General features: G+C 46.8%; 1 protein-coding gene across 1 annotated transcript in view; it reads right to left on the bottom strand.

Annotated features, from left to right (window-relative positions):
• The window catches only part of LOC115548935 (collagen alpha-1(XI) chain), an 87,558-nt gene that overhangs the window by 37,773 nt on the left and 25,229 nt on the right, over positions 1-24,556 (bottom strand). The window contains exons 6-29 of the mRNA XM_030363874.1: positions 23,906-23,995; positions 23,360-23,455; positions 20,100-20,456; positions 18,485-18,544; positions 17,333-17,374; positions 16,787-16,849; positions 14,337-14,411; positions 13,554-13,637; positions 11,931-11,987; positions 10,374-10,427; positions 9,791-9,844; positions 8,844-8,897; positions 8,281-8,334; positions 7,249-7,302; positions 6,897-6,941; positions 5,987-6,040; positions 5,643-5,687; positions 3,911-3,964; positions 2,697-2,741; positions 2,103-2,156; positions 1,929-1,973; positions 953-1,006; positions 802-846; positions 1-30 (exon numbers count right to left, since the gene is read on the bottom strand). The exon at positions 1-30 is cut by the window's left edge and continues 24 nt beyond it. Of these exons, the coding sequence (XP_030219734.1) occupies positions 1-30; positions 802-846; positions 953-1,006; positions 1,929-1,973; positions 2,103-2,156; positions 2,697-2,741; positions 3,911-3,964; positions 5,643-5,687; positions 5,987-6,040; positions 6,897-6,941; positions 7,249-7,302; positions 8,281-8,334; positions 8,844-8,897; positions 9,791-9,844; positions 10,374-10,427; positions 11,931-11,987; positions 13,554-13,637; positions 14,337-14,411; positions 16,787-16,849; positions 17,333-17,374; positions 18,485-18,544; positions 20,100-20,456; positions 23,360-23,455; positions 23,906-23,995 (1,665 nt within the window). The remainder of the gene's footprint in view (positions 31-801; positions 847-952; positions 1,007-1,928; positions 1,974-2,102; positions 2,157-2,696; positions 2,742-3,910; positions 3,965-5,642; positions 5,688-5,986; positions 6,041-6,896; positions 6,942-7,248; positions 7,303-8,280; positions 8,335-8,843; positions 8,898-9,790; positions 9,845-10,373; positions 10,428-11,930; positions 11,988-13,553; positions 13,638-14,336; positions 14,412-16,786; positions 16,850-17,332; positions 17,375-18,484; positions 18,545-20,099; positions 20,457-23,359; positions 23,456-23,905; positions 23,996-24,556) is intronic.

The following is a 24,556-nucleotide window of genomic DNA, read 5'->3' as shown; positions in this document are numbered from 1 at the left end:
TCCTTTGAAGCCTGGGAATCCATCTTCTCCCTGGAGTTGAAGGAGAAACACATCAATGATGATTAAGAGTGATTTATGGTCGATAGATTTGAATGAATGGCCACACGTTGCTTCAAAAAGGTCAAACTAGTAGTACCTAATAAAGAACAAATCTGGTTTTGTGTAATAATGAACATCAGGCTCAGGACACGATTGAAACACTTTTTAGTGTCTTAAAAGTGGCTGATGAATTATCACAAATTATAATGAATGCATCATTCTTTGAACCATGACAACCTCCTGGCATTACTATGCACTCTGAAAGAAATTGTTTGCTGCATATTAGTTTTGCTGAAGTATTATGTAGCTTTACTGACATCTGCTGATCTTTAGTGATACTACATGTTGCAAACATTTCGGGGATTTGGGTTTATCTAGCATAGATTTGGCACGGTGCATGTGTTTTCTGGTATATAGATTTTATATAAAAAAAGATATACATGCCAGAGGCAGCTCCTTCCTATTTGGCCGAGTGGAAAGTCAATGGAGTACCACTGAGGCACTAACTAGGTGCAAAAAGGGAACAATGGCAAAGGATTCATCTTTATGGGAATTGCTCCTAAAAGCCATCTCATTCCTGCCTAATGGAGCCACACTCCATTACAACTAAGGGGCTTGATGCCTTCACTGATGACTTGATGTGCTTACAAATGGATTTTTCAACGGCCTAATTGAAAAGAGGAAAGAGTTACATCAAGGAGGAGGACATTTTGTGCAGTTGGGCGAAAAGTGAGCAAGTGGGAGGTGTTTTTATGACATTACCTTCTCTCCTTTGCCACCTTTAAGACCTCTGATGCCCTCCGCACCCTGGACAAAAGAAAAAGAAAAGTGCAGTCAGCAATTACATAATAAACATAATCTACGGTCCATGATAATAGCACTCATATCTCAACATTTTCTTTTGTTGCTATACCTTCACACCACGAGGCCCGGGGTAGCCGATAGATCCCATGCCACCAGGATGACCCTGAAATACGTACAGCAAGAGAACTTTCATTAAGGAACACACAGACGATCTACTTATCCATTACTAGGCTGCAATACGAAATCCAATGAGATAAATATGATAAAAACCAACAGCGGGAAAACTCCAATTGTTATATTATAATAAACATTGTAGATAGACACATCACCTTTCAAGTGACCATTCATCTATTTTTCTATACAATACGATCAAAGTAATAGATTGGATATTCCTGTGTGCATGAAAACACGAAGCACAAAGACGCAAAGTGACAGGTTGCATTGATCCGCAGCTGCGGTCAAAACACAAAAATACATTGTGACGATTTCTTAAATTACATCATTCAGCAAACACAACACCCCCAAACAGGTTTTGTGCCACATCTTGCTGTCCAAGTGGCTCATGCTGGGGTTTACTCAATGAAAACATGACAGCAGGACTCTGCTGGTTCATATTAGAGGCCGTTCATGCTCTTGTCATGTCTGCTTACATTGTGCATGTCCCCCTATTCTCTTCCTGGCTGGGTGTCTTTGGGTCAGGTACAAGCCATGTGTCACAGAACATTTTTGCAGGAACCTGTCTTTTATCTGTCTAAATGCTTTTCAGTGAACATCAACTATAGCGACACCATCTAAACAGTCTTTGTTGAACACGCACTGTCCATCCAGCACTCAAAAATGCTTAGAAGAAGGCAAAAAATAAGCCATGGTTTATATTTTACATCATATAATAATTTGTATCAATTATTTGAAACATTGCTTCAGTGACGGCAACAAAATTACATATTTTTGATTCGTGCATCCGATATAAAGTTATTTTATTCAAATATTTGATCATTTTCTGTGTTCTTATATGTGCTTCTTGAACATTCGATCATTCAAGCAAAAGCCAGGACGGGGAACATAAATATCTGAATAATACTTACAACTGTTCCTTTCTCGCCAGGGGGTCCCTCCTTCCCTGGGTGACCCTGGGTGACGTGGACAGATACAAGTGATTATGCATCTGGCAGAACACACATTCTGCCATACGACAGCCCCAATGACGGGGACAGTAGGAGAAGAAAAATGGTCGACAGGAAGTTGCAATTGTAACTTACAGGGGGCCCATCAGCTCCGCCCAGGCCAGCCAGACCCTGTTTTCCTGAAGGTCCCTACGGTTGAGATAGACAAGGAGAGAAGGAGAGAGAGACAGAGAGAGAGAGAGAGAGAGAGAGAGAGAGAGAGAGAGAGAGAGAGAGAGAGAGAGAGAGAGAGAGAGAGAGAGAAATACAGATAGAGAGAGAGCAATTTCATGAGGTCAGCAAAGGAAGTGATTCACTTTTGTATCTGCATCACAACCAGAAATGAAGCAAAACACTGAATAATAACTACCACTATCTATGAAATCAATGACACAATCTGGAATATTGGATCCTTCAATGTTGTATTTTGAGAAGTTGTGTTTTTTGGACTATGAGACATGTCTGTATCGCTGTCTACATCGCCATCTGTCTGTGTATGCGTGTTTGTGTGTGTGTCTGTGTGTGGATCCCACATCCCTGCAGTGAGTGTTTGGCTTGGAAGGCAGAAGCCTATATCTGCTGGATCACTTAACAGATATTGGCCCGAAAAAGGACAAAAAAACAAACAAAGCCAAACAATGACCCTTATTTTTTGAGTCGGGGGAATGGGTCAACTCTCTCCACACTTACTTTTTCACCAGGACCCCCGATCGGACCTTGAGGACCGATGAGACCCTGAGAGAGAACAGACAGAACATAGAGTGAGAGTTAGCAAACAAGGTTCCATCCATTAGAACAGTTTATTCAAATCACAAAAGTCCGTCTGCGTGAAGCAGAATAGCCACCGCGGCTCGAACATTGGCAGTCAAATATCTGACAGGATTTCTCGCAATCTAATTATCTGTGCTAGCCTTAATTCCATGACTAAACGTATTGTGTTTCTGCTCCTCACTCCACTGTCTCCATGTCTAACTTTGCGTGCGCGGGAAACGAAAATATGGCATTCTTATGGAACAACATCCCCCCCCTGCCCTCCCCTCCTCCCCCTCAAACACAAAATTGTTACACAACCTCTCCGAGGACACTGTAGGGACACCGGCTCCAACGGCCCGAACGAAAACATCAAAGCGTTCAACTTCACATTGTCGCCAACGACTCCAAATCCAGAAATCCAAACCACCTCCTTCATCCATCCGGGAACTGAGCAGAAAGGCTTAGCTATGACGATCGTGGCAGGCCTTAAGCCCGTCTCAGACGTGCGTACACCATCGACGCGGGAGAATTGAGTTTTAACTCAAGACTTCACGGTTGGCGCACGCTGGCCCTCCTTCCGATCCCGTGGGTCTTGGAAGTTCGGCCGAGCGTGGGAGGCCCTCTGGAGGGATGCTGGCTACCGTCAGGACAACAAAAGTGGGAATCGCTGTTCCACATTACAGGAGGTGGCCTTCTCCCAGCCCCGTCAAGGGGGTGTGTGTGTGGGGGGGGTCCCGACGGGGGCAAGGAGGACGCACGAAGGAGGACGGGACGGACCCCCCCAGGGCGTCACTAAGTGAAGTGCTGACGGGTTGGAGTCTGAATCAAACGGTCGATACTAACGTTCTTCTAAACATGGAGTGAACAGGCTGAGGATATGGGGGAGTGGGGTCTGGTTTGGCAGGGGGCTGCGGTCAGATGGCAGCAGACGTTGTGTGGGATCATGGCAGTACTGGGAAATTAAAAGAGTGTTTTTGAAGTAGTGTGTGTGAGAGAGAGAGAGAGAGAGAGAGAGAGAGAGAGAGAGAGAGAGAGAGAGAGAGAGAGAGAGAGAGGGAGAGGGAGACAGGAGAAAGAGAGAGAGAGAGAGAGAGAGAGAGAGAGAGAGAGAGAGAGAGATAATCCGTATTATCGCATTAAGTATGACGTACATTTGGCCCGGCGAGACCCTGTTGTCCAGGTGGTCCTGGTTCTCCTCCTGGACCCTGGACAGAAAGTGACAAAAGAGTTCAGCAGTTAGTACTTTTGTTCAGAAATAGTAAAAAAAATATAATTATCACACTGTGCTGCATTGCCTTCTGGTATAAGAACCGTGCAAGAATAAAGGGCTTGAAATGAATTATTCCCCTTTGGTAGAGATCAGGGATATCTGATCTGGAGGTCTTCACCACATCTAAATCGATTTTTATCCTTAAAAACGAAGAAGAGCTTCGGGTCAATTCCTCCATCACAAGCTGCATAGTCCTTCACAGAAACGTCCCCCCACAGAGTTCAAGTGTGAGCTCTCGGTCTACTCACAATGAATTAACTGGCTCAAGTTGAAATGAACAAAAGAAAGAAAGAGGGAGGGGGTCATGACCGGTCTCAAAGTGGGAGCTTGGGATTACTAACATCCAGCTGACCCAGCAGTTGGACTTCGTCCACTGCAACAATCCCAAGTATGCAAAACAAAGAGAGAGTCCAGCCGAGGGGAGAAAGTGATACACTGATTCCCTGACTCACGGTATCCCAGCAAACTTGCCTGGTCACTGGCAAGAGACCCAAGTCTAACCTCGGGCCTGCATCTCATTGAAGCCCGTTGTGAAACAAACAGCTTTTATATCTTTATTTATTTGATGAAAACCCGCCCCCAAGGGACGAATTTGCCAGGAAATGGGGTTGGGGGGGGGATGGGTATTGAAGAACAATAGGGGCTAACTGGAAAGGTGGGTTTGTTTGGCTTCCCTGCGGTGATTTAGCCTGCCACAAGCGCTACACGTATAGAGAACCGCGAGGCCCCATGGGAGTCTGTGGGCTACAGCTGTTACAACAGACAGAAAAACAAACGCTTGATTCAGAGAGGGCTTCGAGTGCCTCCACTGTTGATTGTTAGTGGGGCCCCAGACTCCATGAATTGTTTTATTCTGAGGGAGGAATAGAAATCCTTGACAGTCTATGTCAGATAATTGTATCTGTAAAAGCTTGTGACTTTCCACCCACTAAAACGTTGATGTTGTTTGTCGTTGTCTATTAAACCCACTCCAACGTTTTGTCAAAAGAGAGTAAAGAAGAACAGACCACCCAAACACAGGCAGAGCTCAGGAACCCGGTCGCCAAGGGAACACTAACTATATCATCAGACAGCTTAACGACAGCTGTTTGTTTTTAGGGATTGGTCACTTGACGCATGGCGGCAGGAAGTTTGTGTGTGTGTGTGTGTGTGTGTGTGTGTGTGTGTGTGTGTGTGTGTGTGTGTGTGTGTGTGTGTGTGTGTGTGTGTGTGTGTGTGTGTGTGTGTGTGGGGAGTGGGGTCGTAACAGCTGCGTCCTATGACCAATCCCTGATGGCTTACATCTCATCCCAGATTTCTCAGCAGGAAGTGATGTGTGTGTGTGTGTGTGTGTGTGTGTGTGTGTCTGTGTGTGGGTGTATGTGTGTGGTCGTACTGATGCTTTTGACTAATGCAGCGATAAGAGAAGTCCTTCTCAATACATCATTGACCAATCTCTGACCACGTCCGCTCTCGTGGAGGAAGGGGAGGGGGTCAGAGCACTGAGATCACACCGGGGTCGGAACAACACACTAATTGCCGAGAAAATCCCAAAGTGGGAGGGGCTTAACCTTTTACTTTCTCTGCAAAAAAAAGTGGAGATAACATGTAGAGCAACACATAGAACATCTCACCATGTTTCCTTTAGGACCGGCATGACCGTCAAGTCCAGGCATACCCTGTATTGGAGGAGGAGGCAAAATGATTTCATTACATCAAACCTGTGAGTTGGTGTGGGCAACATGTTAGCTCTAAGAAGCGTTCAGGTGCACAGAGGTACACCGTGCGTATAGCTGACATGGTAGCGGTTAGCATCTCAGAGGTTCATTATCTGTTTTAACTACATAGTATTATTCAGATGAGCAGTGGCTCATAATACATTATTATTAGCGACATGTTAGCTGCTAGCATTGTATTGTATGTATATATTAGGGCCATGTTGACTGATGGCATCATTTAGATGGACAGAGATACGTACGCGCTGTCCGTTAGTTCCGACAGACCCTCTGGGACCCAGCAGACCCCGGGGTCCCTATTGGAAATGAACAACAGATATTATATCACATTAGTATGCATGAGAAATTGTACAATTGAACTTCTGATCTCTTCGGTTCTTTTGATTGAATTTTGTTGTTTTGTTTAGAAGGAGATGGAAGATGAGGAAGGGTTTATATGAGGATAGCGTTATAGTTGTCCTGCGAAACCCACCTGGCTGTGAGGGGAAATTACACAATGAGTGTGTCAAACATTGACCCCATGTGGCCAAACACAGCAACTGCAATTGAGGCTGGACCCAGTTGCGATCTTATCATGTGGAGTTAGTGTTTTATTTTCTGCTCTGCTCTTTCATTATTTTTTAACTTATTCACAGTATGTGAGTAAAGTGCATGCATTTACTGCTCCAGAGAGAAAACTGCATCCAAAATGATTCATTTAACGTGAGAGAGTGGAAATATCTCCGACTCATCCCCCAGGTCTATATTTTACGCCTATTATCTTTCCTCAGTGAAACCTGGAAAAGGGTTAAGCTACAGACGCGAGGAAACCTCGCAGGCAGGAATGTTATTACGAGCAATGCTCAGCGTTGTTATCTGTTGGAGTAATTGTGGGATGGAGGGAAGCGTTTAAGTCTGTCTGAGTGAGTGTGCGCTCGACGTGTGAGCGTGTGTCTGATTCTCCATCACCCACAAACACTCACGCGAGCACACACACACACACACACACACACACACACACACACACACACACACACACACACACAAATGTACATTTTGTTCATGGTTCTGAGAGATGTTTTAAGGTAAACACAAATTTGGGCAAGGGAGTATGCAAGAAAACGTTTTTTGAAAAACGTCAGGTACGGAATACTAAAAACAAGGTCCACTTACGCTGTCTCCGGCCATGCCTCTCTGTCCGACCTGTCCGTCCTCTCCCTGAAGACACAGAGCAGAGAGGACACTGAGCAACACACTGGGGTTGAATCAAACACTATAGTAGAGGAATAAGGGAGAGAGTAATAGTACGAGGGAGAGTGAGAGAGAGAGCGAGAGAGAGAGAGAGCGAGAGAGAGAGAGAGAGAGAGAGAGGAGAAAGAGAGAGAGAGATACAGACAGAGAGAGAGGGAGACAGGAGAATGAGAGAGAGAGAGGGAGACAGGAGAAAGAAAGAGAGAGAGAGAGAGAGAGAGAGAGAGAGAGAGAGAGAGAGACAGACAGACAGAAAGAGAGGTGCTGTACTTACTCTTGGACCATCGTCTCCTGGAGCTCCTGGAGATCCTGTGGGACCATGCTCCCCCTGTTAGAACAGAGAGGGAGATTGGGGGAGGGGGAGAGGGAGGTAGAGAGAGAGTCATTGCTAGAACTGAAGGAACGCTGAGTAGTGGGTGTTAGTGGGTGTCAGCGGGTGGCTTGGGGTTTGGATGGCAGCTTAACCTCGGAAGGACACAGTTAAGTTCCGCAAAGACCGAGCAAAAGCTCATTTGTAATTATTCTGTCTGTCACAGGGCGATTGACTGCCCGAAGGCAACACGTAGCAACTATGAAAAACAAACAAAAGTGATAAAAACCCGGTAGGAAGTATACATAGATATTATTTATATACATATATATAACTTAAATAGGAAGCCTTTAATCTATGCGTTGCCAGGGCCACCCTTCTGGCAGGGAGACTCCCCTCTTTCTGCGTTCCATTTATAGCAACTCAAGCTACCGGCCTCCCACTGAGTGCCCTGTCATTACTCAGCATGGGGTGCGGAACTAGAAATACTCTCTTGGTGATGCTTGTCCTCCTCACCACTCACTCCCTCAACTCTGACGCTCTCAGGATTCCACAGACTTCCGACTCAGCACTGGCCTAGCCCGCGGTTTGAGGGGTGACCTGGTTGGTTCTGAATACGGCAGTTCTCCTAAGGCCCCGCTGTAGTAAGTGGGTCAAATGCGGCTCAAAAGTGCGTGCCTATACAACTACGTCTGTCTAGGCTATGGCGGTAAAGTATAGGTGGCAGCTTTAAGGCATCAGTTATAGCTAAACCCGTGCTTTGTTTAAGGACAGGGTAGCAGAAAAGTCGGTTTGTCTTATCCGTCAGTGATCGTCTGAGGAAACCCAGCTTTAAAACTCAATGTATACGGGATCCCGACAGCAAAGATGTGGATCGTACGCAGGTACGTTTCTGAGAGTTAGGCTTTGCTAAGTCGTGGCGCCGGGCGAAGCGAACCGTGATGGGATGGGGGTTTATGTGCTGGTCTCAGAGCAGATGCTGGAACGGTTACTCACCCTGTGTCCCTTCTCTCCAGGTAGACCCGGGAGACCGTCGAAACCACGGTCACCCTGCAGACACACACATGCACACACACGATGCACACACACACACACACACACACACACACACACACACACACACACACACACACACACACACACACACACACACACACACACACACACACACACACACACACACACACGCACACAGAGTCAGTACATATTTTTCACAAACTTGATGAATGCTAGCTTATGTACAGTGCTGTTTCAAAGACTGAAGTTAACTTGTATCGCAATAAGTTAAATCACCTTCTAGTTTTTACTGCATCTCAACCCAGATTGTCAGATGGAGAATGAGAATTAATTCTGCTCTTCTTCACTTCATTGTGTGAGAGTATGTGATTTTGCTATATGATGATGCCACATAATTATGTTAGAAAACATCTCATCTAGATCTAATCACAGCAAACGATGCAAAATGATAAGTCCTAAGCGCTTGGGGATAGTGAATATTTATGGTGAATATCTACAACCGTTGTACACGATATGTAGAATGTATCTAATATATACTGTACCTTTCCTCCACCCTCTCCAGGCATGCCTCGGGCTCCATCGGCTCCATTGCGACCCTGCAGGAGAGAGGAAGAGGGGGAGGGGAAGGAGGAGGAGAAGGAGGAGTAGCAGGAGGAGGAGGTGGAGGAGGAGAAGGAGGAGGAGGAGAAGAAGAAGGAGGAGGAGGTAGAGGAGCAGAAGGAGGAGGAGCAGGAGGAGGAGGTAGAGGAGGAGGAGGAGGAGAAGGAGGAGGAGCAGAAGGAGGAGGAGAAGAAGAAGCAGGAGGAGAAGAAGAAGGAGGAGGAGGTAGAGGAGCAGAAGGAGGAGGAGGAGGAGCAGGAGGAGGAGGTAGAGGAGGAGGAGGAGGAGGAGGAGGAGGAGGAGCAGTAGCAGAAGGAGGAGGAGGTAGAGGAGAAGAAGCAAGAGGTAGAGGAGAAAGAGGAGGATGAAAAGGAGGAGGAGGAAGAGGAGGAGGAGAGCCACAGGAATATAAACATCACGCAAAGCAAATAAATCCCATTACAGGCTGATGCAGAACTAGTACAACAGAACAAAGGGTGAGTGGGGGTAAACCCGGCGACATGCTGCTATTGCTGTGACCGGCGTAGCGTTGAGTAAACAACAGCGTTTACATGTTGAGCATAGAGCTCAGGGGGAGGGGGCTGAGGGCGAGGGGGGGGGGGTCACCGGGCATGTGGAGAGAGGACTGGCGTGGCAATTCAATACACAAGAACGCCCTTTGCAGTCGGTGACATTTGTGACCATGGTTTGTTGTAATAATTGGACATCAAGGGGAGTTTTAAGGAGAGGTATTTGGAGGAGTTGGATGGCGCTTGTGATGAAGGAACACACTTTGAACAATATGCATTTCACCAAGAGGAGACCAGTGAATGTTGGGGACTGCATCTGGGTCGGGCTGGGCCACTGTTTTTTTTATTTGTAGTTTTTTAAACGATTTTAGTCTTCTCACCCTCTTTCCTAATTTCCCTGGTGGGCCGTTGGAGCCCTGGAGACCTCTGGGACCCTGAAGATCAAAACATAAACAGTTCAAATACATGGTGCACACACAATCAGTCTGGTAAAATCAGGTTATACCAAAGGAGTGGTCCAATGAATGTACAAAAGTAAATTTGGTTCCTTTTTTCATAAGGGTATATTGATTTGATTGTTGTTTGATTCAATTAATTTATGCATTCCTTTCCATGTTTTATCAGGGTTAGATCATTTATTTAGCATACTGTAGGTGTAAGGGTAAGCAAACACACACACACAAACACACAAACACACACACACACACACACACACACACACACACACACAACTATACACATGCAGACCATTCACACCTATTTCATTAGACTGCTCCACACAGAGGTCCAAGCAGACATGGGGCATCACCCAGGGAGCCTCACACACATACGTAAGGAACACACACGGGAACTGTGTGTGAGTGAGAGTGTGTGTGTGTGTGTGTGTGTCTCTGTGTGTGTGTGTGTGTGTGTGTGTGTGTGTGTGTGTGTGTGTGTGTGTGTGTGTGTGTGTGTGTGTCTTACCTGTGGACCGGAGTCACCACCATCGCCTTTAAGTCCAGGGGAACCAGGACCTCCCTAGAAAAGATAATTCATGTGCGCGCACACACACACACACACACACACACACACACACACACACACACACACACACACACACACACACACACACACACACACAGACGCATGCACACGCGCGCACACGCACACAGACACACACACAAACACACACACACACACACACGGGTTATTTAAAGTTTTTTTTCTCTACCAAGCAGCTGGGTGAGCAAGCTATCACACATGCAGACACATATAACCTGAGACGGGACTACAAAACAATGAGTGCACCGAATGACTCACATATGTATTATAAATATATATAGAGACGTTATATAAATATACATTAAATACAAACTCCCCCTATCAGCCAGATGAGATAACAGGATACAGAGGGCTGTGATGTTAAATTTAGTGCAGGGACGTGTTGTATTCACACACAAGCCCACGCTAACACACACACATACACTAGTTGTCGCGTGAACAAGGGGAGGGGGGGGAACCTGAAGGCAACACTAAAGAGGGTGTGGGGGTGACGATAGATGGCGGTGTGTAAGCTGCTTGTAACATCTGGCGTCGTCAATGCTCTATTCTGCTAATGAAACTCTGGCCTCACTCCAGCAGACAGGGGGCGTGCGTGTGAGCGTGAACGTGTGTGTGTGTGCGCATGATTGTGCGTGTGTGTGCGTTGACAGATGCTTTTAGTTTGATCCATGACAGGAAGAAGCTCTCGTCACTCTGTGTTTCTCATCAACTGTGGAATGAGGGTATGGTAGGTGGATCAGTTGTGCCCGTGTGTGTGTGTGTGTGTGTGTTTGTGTGTGTGTGTCTTTGTGTGTGCGTTTCTAAGTATGCACATGATTTTTTTGTTCATAGGTGTGTGTGTGTGTGTGTGTTTTGGTCTGAGTTTATAAGTATGCCGGCTACTTAGTGATGAGGTGTGCATGTGACCCGTGCAATTGTCCTGGTGTGTGTGTCTATGTGTGTGTGCATCTTTGTGTGTGTTTATGTCGTCATCTTATTATGTGTGTATCCATGTGTTGAGGTGTGCATGCGTTCGAGCAAGTCTGTGTGTGTGTGTGTGTGTGTGTGTGTGTGTGTGTGTGTGTGTGTGTGTGTGTGTGTGTGTGTGTGTGTGTGTGTGTGTGTGTGTGTGTGTGTGTGTGTGTTTTGGTCTGAGTTTATAAGTATGCCGACTACTTAGTGATGAGGTGTGCATGTGGCCCGTGCAATTGTCCTGGTGTGTGTGTCTATGTGTGTGTGCATCTTTGTGTGTGTTTATGTCGTCATCTTATTATGTGTGTATCCATGTGTTGAGGTGTGCATGCGTTCGAGCAAGTCTGTGTGTTTGTGTGTGTGAGTGTGAGTGTGAGTGTGAGTGTGTGTGAGTGTGTGTGTGTGTGTGTGAGTGTGTGTTTGTGTGTATGTGTGTGTGTGAGTGTGTGTGTGTGTGCATGTGTTAGCGTGTGTGTTTATATGTATAAGCGGGTGCATTCGTGCGGGCGTGCACTCAGGGTCACTCACCACAGGTCCAGATCTGCCAGACATTCCCATTGGCCCCGGAGAACCCCTCATAGTCAGCTGTGGATTGGAGGATGACAGCTCATAAACAAACCATTCAAAGCAAAGTGCTGACACTACACAAGTAAACTCGTCCAACCTTGTTAAAACTCATACCCTAATTTTGACGTACAGGGAATAGTGGAATTGAACCCTATCGCTTGGCGCGGTTGATGCAGTAGACTGCAGTGGTCTATTGTTGTAGCCTGTTTATTGGCGTCTTGTGAAACACAATTGTACAACTGTCCTTGATGTAATGAAGTGTGAGGAACAAGAGCCAGGAAAATTCCAGCTGCGGGGCTAACAAGGTGCATTGGCTTCCCTTAATAAGCTCAGCGCTTTACCCTTCTGTATAGCCAGAGGGCTGATGCCATGCAAACCGATGTGGCTACTTAGAAGCTACGTGTTCATTGATACACTAGTCCGGATTTATTAAAGTAAAGGGCAAGTTTTTAATATTACTCATTAAGTCACCTCTGGAAATATAGATTTTGAAATGTGGTTTGAACTACGGTACACTCTGAATTAACTTTTTACTCTCTCCAATCATGTTAAAGTTATTAGCATAGTTTGTTCGCACAAAAATCTGTGTGTACGTTTTTATTGAAGTTCCATTGTTTCCCTGACGTGCTCACCGCCTCATTATACTATTCATAAAATTGCTGGACCAAAACGCACAACATACTCATATAATACAAAAACCGGCAGCCACATTTATCGACATATGGTTGCTTTAGCATAGCACACGGCTAGCCACGGCTGAACTCTCTGTGATACAGCAGAGAACCTTCCAGTGCGCCCATAAATACTATTTTCTCCCGCAGTCGTTACCACTCGGTGGGGAATCTCGCTATAAGGTTGATGGAGACTTGCTGGGCTCTCTTTTGGCCCCCCTGCATACTTCCCTCTAGACCGAGAGCCAGGAAAGAGTGCGGAGGTGACAAGTGCTCTCTGGAAACCATAGCAGCCACCTGCTGTTTGCTCAAGGGACCACTCTACACAAACATAATGCTGTGAAATGTTCCCAGTGTGTTCAATATAACACTTTGATTACAGCAATATAGAGTGTCTGGAATCTTGTCCTCTTTTTATTTAATCGGTCGAGCAAATTGTCTCGGAGCCGATATACACAATGGAATGCCCAAAAGCAACAATCAGAGAGTGAAAAAGAAATACATTTTTCGGCTTTGTCGTTTCCTTGGGAGTCGTTGAGGAGCTATATAATCATAAAGGATAGTCAGATTTACTACACTTAAGTCTGCTTACTTAACAGTAAGCAGACTTTATTTTGATGCATGGCTTTCTGCTTTTGTTTGGAGTGGACTGATATAGAGCTTTGTGTTATGATGCCACGAACATCTCGCTGATTTTGCCAAAAAACAATGTTTCTATTTGACACATCACCGATTCTATCTCCTTATCTATCTTCTCAAATCACTAATTATTAACACTAACTCTCAAAATATGTAATCCCTATTAGAATGTGCTGACAGATCATGTCGTCCGACGGCTGAAGGGGTGCACTCAATACAAAGGGTCAACCTTGTGTAGGTCACTTCGAGCAGGGTCCTCAGCATCAATACTCACCCTAGCCTGGGCCAGGATCGCCTGTGCCTGGGCTTCCTGCGCGGAGACCACTGGCCCCTTGTGGGACTCTCCTCCGGCGCGGAACTGTGGGCCGCAACAGAGAGAACAGAGTCACCGGGATGAATGGAAGCCCGTCGAGTCGTATCCACGGCCTATTGAGCAACCCAATGCAACACCGCTTCCTACTACCCTGTCCTGTTTTCTCCCAGGGACAGCTGTAAAGCTGTCAGTGCTGCTGCCATACTCACACAAAAAACACACCCGTGTCCTCATAACATATATATATGAAAGGGTTATAGAGTCGACTCACACACACACACACACACACACACACACACACACACACACACACACACACACACACACACACACACACCAGAGTCTACGTGCGCAAGGAGACAGCCACTGCTGCTCATTACACACACGCTGACAGGCACCATTAGAGACACACACACAAACTTGAATGGATATGCACGTACACACAACCACACACATACGCACACAGACAGACACACAGGACTTAAAGCAGGCCCGAGAAGAGAACAGGCGGTCGCCAAGGCTTTTCAAAGTCACTGGTTCCAGTCCATTGGACTGGCTGACATTTACAACCCCACTGATTTGTGACTCAAAGCAAATAAGGGTGAGATTCCTTGGCTGGCTGACGATGCTATGAGCTGAAGAACCGGCTAACTGGAGGGAGCTGGGACTGCGGGGATAGGGCCAGGTGAGGGAGACTGAGGTGTCTGAAGCGGCTGGTTCAGGGAGGACAGAACGGGAGCTCACCGGCAGCATCAGGATGGTACCAGCAGGACCCGGAACACCGTCCGAACCGGGAATACCGGGACGCCCTGGAGGACCCTGGGAAGAGAGAGAGGAACGTTTTTGTTTTATGCGAATCCATTTCCTGTAATACTATATCTATTTTTTCAAACGAGTACATTTTGAATTGTAAATCAAATCATATGGACAATCATGGTTCTCAGAGCGAGCGAAATTGGATGAGCACAGAGAAGTTTTCCATTCAACTATTATCTTTTTTTTTTTTTCTTAAACTGCACGAGTGAGGACCTTAGTGTTTATCTATGACAACCATGTCCCTGCAGGGAGAGCCCTGAAGCGCTTGAGTGTGCATTGTTTGGGCTTATCCTAAATTAAATATGTTCGATCGATGGGCCTTTTCAGACAAGCATATGGAGACAATGAGATCCTGCTAGAGAGTTACTCCATTAAGAAATTAAAATCGTTTTTCTTTCCATGGTGGCCTTTATCCTAGAAGTAGGCAGAGTACATAGCTGCTCTGCCTGAGAGAAGGAACAGAGACTACCAGTGTAGTATCCAGTAGTTTGACACAATGCCCATCGAAGCAATCACTGCCCTTAGCCAAAAAAGCAATTAAACTCTCATCCAGGAAACCCCAAGTCATTACAAAAATAAAGCATGCGTTAATCTGCTCTCCGACAATATTGCGCCTGTTAATTGCAGGAGAACACTGAATGGACTTGAATTCCTAAAGAGCATCATGCTAATAGGAAACATGCTCTGTAATCAACCGTTGGGTTGTAAAAACCCTGTATGGCTGTATACTGACAATGGTGATTAGGCAGGAACACAGTCTGGCCCGTAAACAAATGAATAAAGACAGCAGGTTATCCTAAAGAGCCATCCTAAATAACACGTAGCCATTCCCCCCCCCCTCCCCCCTGTTCTTTTCAGCAGGCCTGTCACGCACCAAGGTCTCTCGGGCAGAAGAACTCAAATCGTTCCCATGTGTGTTAACAAAACAAGCCCCCACCAGCGCCTCTGCTCTGGCCCGGTCGCTACAGCGCCACCAAGTGGCCACGGAGGCCCCCCGATCCGTCACAGCACCGGGACGTGTGAGTGATTGGGTAGAATTTGCTCTGTGTTTGTATGTGTTTCCCTTTTCCCCCGTTTCTCTCCTGGGAGAGCTGCCGGCTGATCAAACAGTCCCCGCCGTCACAGCGGGAGAAGAAAATCTGAAAGGCTGCCGAGAGTCACGGAAACGCACGCTGGCACCTTCTCTCCGTCCCACGTGTTCTCAGCGGTGGGAAGCGGTCGACGCTACGCAGCCCTGCGTGGCCATACATCACATGAAGTATTTTTTTTCCTCATCTCTTTTAGCCCCCGAGAACAATAAGACTGTTGTGTGTGTGGAGGAGACTGAGGAGGAGGTGGAGGAAGAGGAGGAGGACGATGGGGGAATGCAGTGCATTTAGTTTTTTTCCTTTGCTCGCCCACAAACCCCAAAAAAACCTGGTTTAACCGAATTCCACGGGCTTGCATGGATTCCTCCATCCAACAGGCTGGTATAGCCGTAGGCAGCGATGAATACAGAGGTGGAGGTGGCTGGGTGGAGAAGGAGGAGGAGGAGGCGGAGGGGGGTGGAGATGGGATCACCAAATCGGGTGAAAAACCAGCCAGTATGGGGCCTGGCTTCCCACTGCGGCGGTGGCGGTGGTGGTGGAGGTGGTGGAAGGTGGTGGTGGAGGTGGTGGCGGGGCCGTTGACGGCAGCCAGGGCTTATTACGCATCATCCCTATCCGTCAAGCTAATGAGAGGAACCCCACAGCGCTCTGGGAGGGAGGGAGGGAGGAGGCAGGCCTGAGAAAGCTCAGGCGCTGTCGTCATTATAAGAGGTGGAATGGCAGACCCTGCGGGAGTACACGTTGCCAGCAGACCTGTCCCAGGCTTTTTTGCTTGGGCTTTGTTTTTTTTTGAGAGTTTGGGCGGGTACACGCTGGAAATGTAAAGGGAATTTGTCGTTCTGACTGCCAATCCATCCCTGGCTAATTCCCCTTGCAACTGCAGTAGCAGGGCACTGTCCAAACGTTTAACTGAATCTGCGGTTTAATGGCTGTGTTATTTTTTCTGGGATTGTGTGGCCTTCCACAGACAGAACAACAGAAGCCCTGTCTTCCGCTACGATCCGCTGACTCGTCTCATTTCTGCAGCAAGATGTGTAGGCATGAGCCCTGGTAATCCAGTTCATTTTGTACACATCAGGGGCCCTCTTCAAATCTGAAAACACTTAGCCTGCAATGCAATCAATATAGCCAATGAACCAAACTAAGTACCTCTTCATAATTCTCCCCCCCCCCCTTACATGCCGATGCTTAGAGTATCAACAGGGCTGGAGGTCTCCCATTGCGGAGGTCCCGCGATGGGCACAGAGTGAGCGAAGGAGCTGTTCAGAAACATCTGGAACCGGAGCTTACCTTCTCTCCAGGATCTCCGTGGGCGCCGGGGGGACCCTGCAGCCCTGGGGTACCAGGTATACCCTGAGAAAACACACGCACGCACGCACACACACACACACAGAAAAATACACTTAACCTTTAATACACCAAAACCAGAGCTAACTAGAGTTCCCACCACAATCGACCTGGGGCTCACGCAACCAGACACACACACACACACACACACACACACACACACACACACACACACACACACACACACACACACACACACACACACAAACCACTCTCACACTCCTCACTGACTCCCCTAACTCAAGCTTCACAGGCGACCAGGACTGACAATCTATCCATAAAGACGCCCCCTACCACGCACACACATCGCTCTCTCTCTCTCACACACACACACACACACACACACACACACACACACACACACACACACACACACACACACACACACACACACACACACACACACAACCACACACAACCACACACAGACACCCCATCCCCTTTAACTGTTCTCCATGTGTGGACCTTGTGGAAGAACATGATACTCACTGCTTGGCCAGGCACTCCTTGGGGTCCTTCAATAAGCATACCCTGAGAAGGACAGAGGGGGAAGCGGAGGAAACAGGGGCATTATTAGGGGCCGTCTGGAAGCCTGTGGAAAAACCTTAGTTGAAAAGCTTGACTTTGATACGGTGTTTACTCCTACTGATAGTGGTGTATATATATAAGGCTGTAATGTGTGTGTGATCTGCGTGGGTGTGTCTGTGTGTGTGTGTGTGTATGTGTGTGTGTGTGTGTGTGTGTGTGTGTGTGTGTGTGTGTGTGTGTGTGTGTGTGTGTGTGTGTGTGTGTGTGTGTGCGCGTGTGTATATGTGTATGTTTGTATGTGTGGGAGTAAAGTTTAAATAAGGTGTCCTGCAGTGGGGATGTTTATAGTATGTATAATCATCTTCATTTGTGCAAGCGCACAGCACACATGTGCGAACACCGCATTTGTGCGTGTGTGTGAGAGTGTGTGTGAGTGCGTGCGGTGACGACCAACGGCGCAGCGAGGACCCTGTGCGGTGGTATAGATGTGAAGCCATGGCAAGAGGAAAGTTAACTACAGCTGCTATTTCTGCAAATGTTTAGCCGGTAGCGGTAAACTGTGTAGGACAGCGCCCACGGCCACGGCCCTCGGCCCTCGAAGCCCAGCGAAAGGGTGACATTTTGTATCAGCAACCCGTTGTTTATGTGGCACAGCAAAATGCCCTGTAATTCCGGCTTGTCGGCAAGAGAATGTTTGCTAGCAAGGCTTCAGATAAAATAAACCGGGTTGGGTGTGGGGGGGGGGGGGGGGGGGAGGTAAACATTCACTCCCACTTTGGGGTGAGTGCGGTGGGAGTGAAGGCTTGACCCGTGTGTCTCTGGGGGCTGGGTACTGAGTCCATCTGCTGAGGGAACATCAGAGAGGAGCCCAAAACCGCAAGATGTGTCCCATGTTCATGTTTATTCACCCAAGGGAGACACAACAAAACAACGGTTTGAATGGAGGTATACCCTAGGAGGGACCGTTAAGTCATGAAGATGGAAAGACTGACAGACAGAGGGCGGGATGACAGACACGCTGACCACGAGAGATGAAGCCAGACATGCATACCTACAAACAAAAGGGCATGGAGACAGACATATGGAAGGACAGGCAGATCGGAGGACACTTACAGGTTCGATGACGGCAGGCTCCCCTTTCTCTCCTTTCTCTCCATGGTGGCGTCCACCCAGCTGTGGGCAGTCAGACAGACGGACGGACATATTGTTAGTCAATTTAGAGGACACTTTGAGGAGAAGAGTGGGATGAGAAAGGTATAATGACGGGGTAGTCATCCCCCTTTCTCCCGCTTATTCTTTGCAACTGTACATGCAAAATTCGATGCACAAAATCAAAATGATAAAAGGAGCTCCTGGCGTTGTTAAGAACGGCTGCTTGAGATCTGCTCGGCGTATGTTGATGTTTCAAATGATTTGTTCTATGGAAAAATAGGTCCCAAGAATCATGATTTTGTTTTTTGTTTTTTTATACAAAGCCTATAATTTAAACCTGGGTTTGAGTCCTATTTGTCAAACCTCTTGAAACCCATCGAACGGAGATGGTGAGGTGGTGTTGGTGTTGGTGGTGGTGGTGGTGGTAGTGGGAGAGGGATAGACCCCAACTGTGTGCAAACGAAAGGGTCGTCATCGGACACTATCCACACAATGACTTCACCCGGGAGGAATTCACAAACCACCTACAGTGAAGTCTAAAAAAATACACTATAATCCTGAGGGATCTTTCAGGGTCTGCGTCCTTTAGATCAGATGCAGAGAGAAAGAGAACCGACATGTGTGAATGGAAAAGTGTATGTGTGTGGTTATTTGTGTATATATGTGGTTGTGTGTGTGTGTGTGCGTGTGTGAATGAAGTTGCGTAGACGACGACTCATTGGAACTACCGCACTACGTCCTACTCCTGAAATAAATCTAAATACAATGAGTGTTCTGTGACTTCAAAAAGGTTTGCTTATATTAACAGTTCAGAGCTAATGACAGACAGACAGACAGACAGACAGACAGACAGACAGACAGACAGACAGACAGACAGACAGACAGACAGACAGACAGACAGGAGGAGGTTTATTTGGTTGATGGTCGTTTCCTAGGAGGGCAATGAATGGCGTTGATGAACAGTAAAGGTCAAAGAAGGTCAAGAGGTCAACGGAAGGGGAGGAGGGCATCGGGGTGGGGGGCATCTGTGGGGACAGCGGGGTCTGCCAGTGGGAAAGGTTAGTGCGTGTGAGCCTGTGGATGTGAAGCATGTGTTTAGTCATTAAGGGTTGTTTAGTCTTCATCCGCGTCATGAATGGCTTTGCGTGCGTGCGTGTGTGTATACAGGGCTTCCAGACGAGAATTCCGATGCGTTCAAGATAAGCAGACAGGAAATCTCCACACCGACAGAAGAGTGGACTTTAATCGCCCCAACACCCCAGTGTCCCAGTGAAATCGACACTGTCCTGCTCTGCTTAAAACAACTTAACCTAATACTGACTTCCTGTACACCACATATACATAACCTGTCAAAAACACATGGATTCATTAGAATCTCAACATCAACAACAAGGTGTAAAAATCCCAATAACACCCCTGTCGGGAATGTGGTCCTCACGGGTAGGGAGTTGTAACCGGACTATTAGTTGTGAAATTTAAATACGGCAAAATGTTTTTTAAGCTCCAATTGGGACGTCAAGAGATAAGTACGATTACGAAACTACTATTTCTCAGCGAGTGAATCAGGGGGTCTTACGTCGCTCTCCCGGATGTCGGTCTGCGCGGGGATGCCGGGTCCGAAATCGTCATCGTACGCAGCCTCGGTGGGCTTGACGTCGTCGGGGCCGTAGCTGCCGTAGTCGTCCAGGCCTTTGTTGTCGTACTCCTTCATGTCGTACTCCTGGAACCCGTACGCGTCACCGTCCACGGGGCCTTTGACATCTTCCTCGGCGCCCACGGGCCCCTTGACGTCCTCTTCGGCTCCAACAGGGCCCTTGTAGTCTTCCTCGCCGCCCACGGGCCCCTTGTAGTCGGTTTCGGCGCCGGTGGTAGGCTCCGCCCCCACCTGCTCCACGCCGGTGATGTAATCGTCGACGATCTCCTCCTCGTAGGTCTGCGATGAAGACAAGGGAAGGCAGAGGAAGAAGCAGCAATCAGAAACAGCGGGGAACAGATGTCTAACCATGCAAATAGAAGGGACTCGGGCGAATTAGCGTGCACATGATTTCACGCTGCGATGCAAAAGTGAAAGCATGAAGATTGAGACCTGGCTTCATCAAGACCAGGTTTGGTTAACGAGTGTATCTAACATAGTTAGGACTGCTCCAAAATGGGCTATGTTGATTTCCTTTTTTTTATCAATCTAGGGACAGGTCTTTTGTGTTAGTATTATTTTGTAATTTGACTCAAGCACGTCTTCATCTAACTGTACAAATCAAGTCCGGCTATCTTGCATAATTAATACACCATGGCACATGAATATTAAAACATGTCCATAACAAGCCTTTCAAATTGATCAAAACCATTCGGACACTTCGGGACGAAAGGAAGGACATGGTTTTAATTAATCCAACGTCCAATCATATGATTGGTGCAGACCTTGAAAAAGAAATATACACACCCAAGCAGCTGAAAGATGCCTGATTAGTTCACTTTTGTTTGGGGTTAGGTAGAGGTCAGTGTGAGCCAGCTGCTGGTTGGAATTGGTTGCAGTAAAACACTTAATGTTACTACAGGCTTCTAGCACGTGATTTGACACATTGACATGAGCAGATGTGGCGATTTTACATTTTGACAAAAACAACACATATTTTTTGAGGTGCTGTTGAGGTGCTGATCCAAAAGAAAATTATTTGGGCTGTATTGTATATGCATGAATACACAAGGGTTTACCACCATGTCAATTTGAATTATTGGACAAAAGAGCCACAAAATAGATATTTTAACTATCAAAACAATAAAACTATATAATAAAATTATTGTCAAATGACCCCCCAAAAAGTGATCCATGTACCTATTTCCCCCAAGGTTTGGACACATTTCTCAACAACCCACAGAAGTTAATTTCCTTCATTGCGTAAAGCCCCAGTCTGATCCCAGACCTCAGGTAAACAATGTGTCGTTCCAGAAGCAGTGAGTAAAACACTGAACACCATGAGCGACTTTCCATGTTCTTAACCACTCATGAATCACACTGAATTTTTTTTTTTGTAAGAACCATCAATTATGCAAAGGCTTAAACTGTCTCGCCTGAATGCCATGAGGCCCATCCAGCCTCTTCTCCTGCCAGTAGTCAGTAGTTAGTGGGGCTGCGGGTGAAACGTGTTGAAGTGGAATCGTCTCCACTACCAACACGCAACATCGTAAGAATGAACCGCCAAGCATTCTACGAAAAACGACGCAGATCCTGTGTGATCTTCGCGTCACGTCGTAAAACAAAAACACCCCCTTAGCGACATGGCAGCGGCGGCGCACACAAAAACACCACCTTCCCAACATCACTCAACGCAGTAAATGTGGAACGACGGGACTTGACTCGACTCTAATCGACCTACAAAGCGTCCAAACCCTTACCATGTGGCACTGATCAGCCCCGCTCAGGTTTAAGGGGAGTAGTTCTACGTTCTGAGGAACGAGCCCACCCTGCCAGATTGGTTTCCTTACTACAGGCTCTAGCGTTCGCCCGGACGGAGAGACAATGGATCAATGATGTGGAGCGATGGCTCTGGTTCATGTCATATCCAGGGGCGATGTTCCCATCGTGAAGGCTGTCCAGAGTGCTCCATCACAGAGCCCTTCGCGGGCTGATCAAGAGAGCGCTCCACAATCACCGGGGCAGATGTTTTGTCGTTTCCCCGGTAAGCTCTCTCTCTCTCTCTCTCTCTCTCTCTCTCTCTCTCTCTCTCTCTCTCTCTCTCTCTCTCTCTCTCTCTCTCTCTCTCTCTCTCTCTCTCTCTCTCTCTCTCTCTCTCTCTCTCTCTCTCTCTCTCTCCCCCCCATCTAACCTCAAGGTACATCCAGCCGGGCCATGATGGTTTAGTTTGATCCTCTAGATGTTCCCGATTATGTTACCGTATTATGCGATGGTTTACCACAAATATAAAGGATCTGCCAAATTTCAGGATATGAATTAGGGAATGGATGGAAGGGGGGCTAGGGGGCCTTAAGGCCTGTCTGCAGATTTTTTTCCATTAGTTAGGGTTCATTAGATGACAACGTTTCCCCTCTTAGCCCTCCGCCAGATGCTGCGTTGTTGTCATGTTGCGGGCCTTCTGCTGATGTATCGCACCAAGGAGATGGGAGGAGAGGTGGAAATTGATATTGTTGATAGGTTTATAAGGTTGTTCTTTATAGTAATTAATTTCGTATTGTTTACATTGTTGTTTCTGGTTTTCTTCCTTTAGGAACATTTTAGATCCAATGTGTTTGTGTGGAGGGATGGGATGACAGTATCTTGGAAATGGAAAGTTTTCCACCGAAAGGAAAATGATGGGCTCCCAACAACAATATCTGCATATGCTTGCAGAACTCTGGGTTCAATCAAAATCACTGAGTTCAGAGTGACTTATTTGTAACAAGTCATCAAATGAAAATAAATCCATATGCTGTTCTTTGTTGGTAATCCTGCTGTCAATGGTTGACGAGCCATGGGATTACCATGCAATAATATATATATATATATATATATATATATATATATATATATATATATATATCTGAGGAACATTTCTGGCATATTCCACCTTCTGATAGGAGCTATCTAGAGGTTGGGCCATGCACACACAGAGATCATCCTCAATGTCTCCCCATGCCCGCCATAGTATTTGATGGCACCGTCAGGGTTTTTACGGCTCTACGCTGGACCTATAAAGGTCGGCTCTCCTTTCAGAGCAGGGAGATGATTTCAACCAGCTGTGGGCACCTTCACGTGCAGACACTCTATGGGTGATTAAACCGCGACTCATATATTCTGCATATTTTAGAATAAACAGTTATGGATCAGCGGGAGGTTCGTACCTGGTCAGGTGTGGTGCTGTCGGGTTGCGGGTCCGTCTGGCTGCCGTCCACGGTGCCGTAGTCGTACTCCCCTGTGTAGTACTCCTCCGCTTTGGTCTGGACGACGAGGGGGGAAAGAATGTGGATTTTTGTTTGATTTTGATGACTGTTATTAATGTTTAATGCTTTGTTTTTAGCACGGCTCATGCAATTTTATAGGCTCTTAAGCTTTTCCACGTGGGTACCTCAAACATAGACGAAGTGAGCGTCATTGAGCCCCAGAAATAATGACTTTTATTGTACAATAAAAAAATAACAATGGCGAAATGGCGACAGCGAGAGGCATGAAAAACCTAATTGGGACCAGAAATCAATTAAAATTAAAGAGATAATGGTTGTTTATGATTTTGTGTAAATTGTGTGCATGTCCACCTGCTTGTAAGCAAATGTTTGTGTGTGTGTCTCTATCCGAGTCTGCCTCTATGCCTGTTGTGTGTGCAGCCCTGCCTTCATACGATTGTATCCCCTCCCCGTCGGCCATCTTTGTTTGAGCGCTAAGCCCCTTACCTCGGTCCGGGGTGGTTCTGTGGGCGGGGCCTGGCTGGCCGCCTCCCCTTCCCCGTACTCGTAGAACTCTCCATAGTCGTAGTTGTTGTACTGTACAGCCAGAGGAAACCATGGGTCAGGTTCTGCTCATTGTGTGGGTAAAGGCAGTGGCAGGACATCCCAAGATGCACAGCGAGACATGAAACTGACTTAACTTAACCTAACTTAACCACCTTAAACCTTATATCTAAATGTGCACAGTCTCTAGCCCAATAGCTAAACACATCCCTCTCTTTCCTAACACCTAACCTTAACCATGGCTCAACTTAACCATCTCTATCCCAAAATATATAAACTTAACCGTCTCAGCTGTGTCTGTTTTAGTCCCTCCCAAAATTTCTAAAAATTAGTTTAAAATATGTCTTTGTTTAATTCTCATGATGCAACCCCCGTTAGAGTGCATGATGCCCATTACAGCATGATGATGCATCAAATAATAAAATAATGATCTTATTACGTAATTCAGCATCACCCCTATCAAGAACCCCCCACTCTGCATGTGCCCCCCCCGCCCCCCCTTGTTAAATAACTGCTCCACTTGGTTGCAGGTGGCAGCCAACTTCCAACCCGCAAACTTTTATTTGCATTCAACAGGATGTGGGAACAGGATTC

Source organism: Gadus morhua, chromosome 8 (genome assembly GCF_902167405.1).
Source record: "Gadus morhua chromosome 8, gadMor3.0, whole genome shotgun sequence".
In the NCBI taxonomy this organism is placed as follows: domain Eukaryota; kingdom Metazoa; phylum Chordata; class Actinopteri; order Gadiformes; family Gadidae; genus Gadus; species Gadus morhua.
Note: the sequence above shows the minus strand (reverse complement) of the source record. Positions and strands in the feature narration are given on the sequence as shown.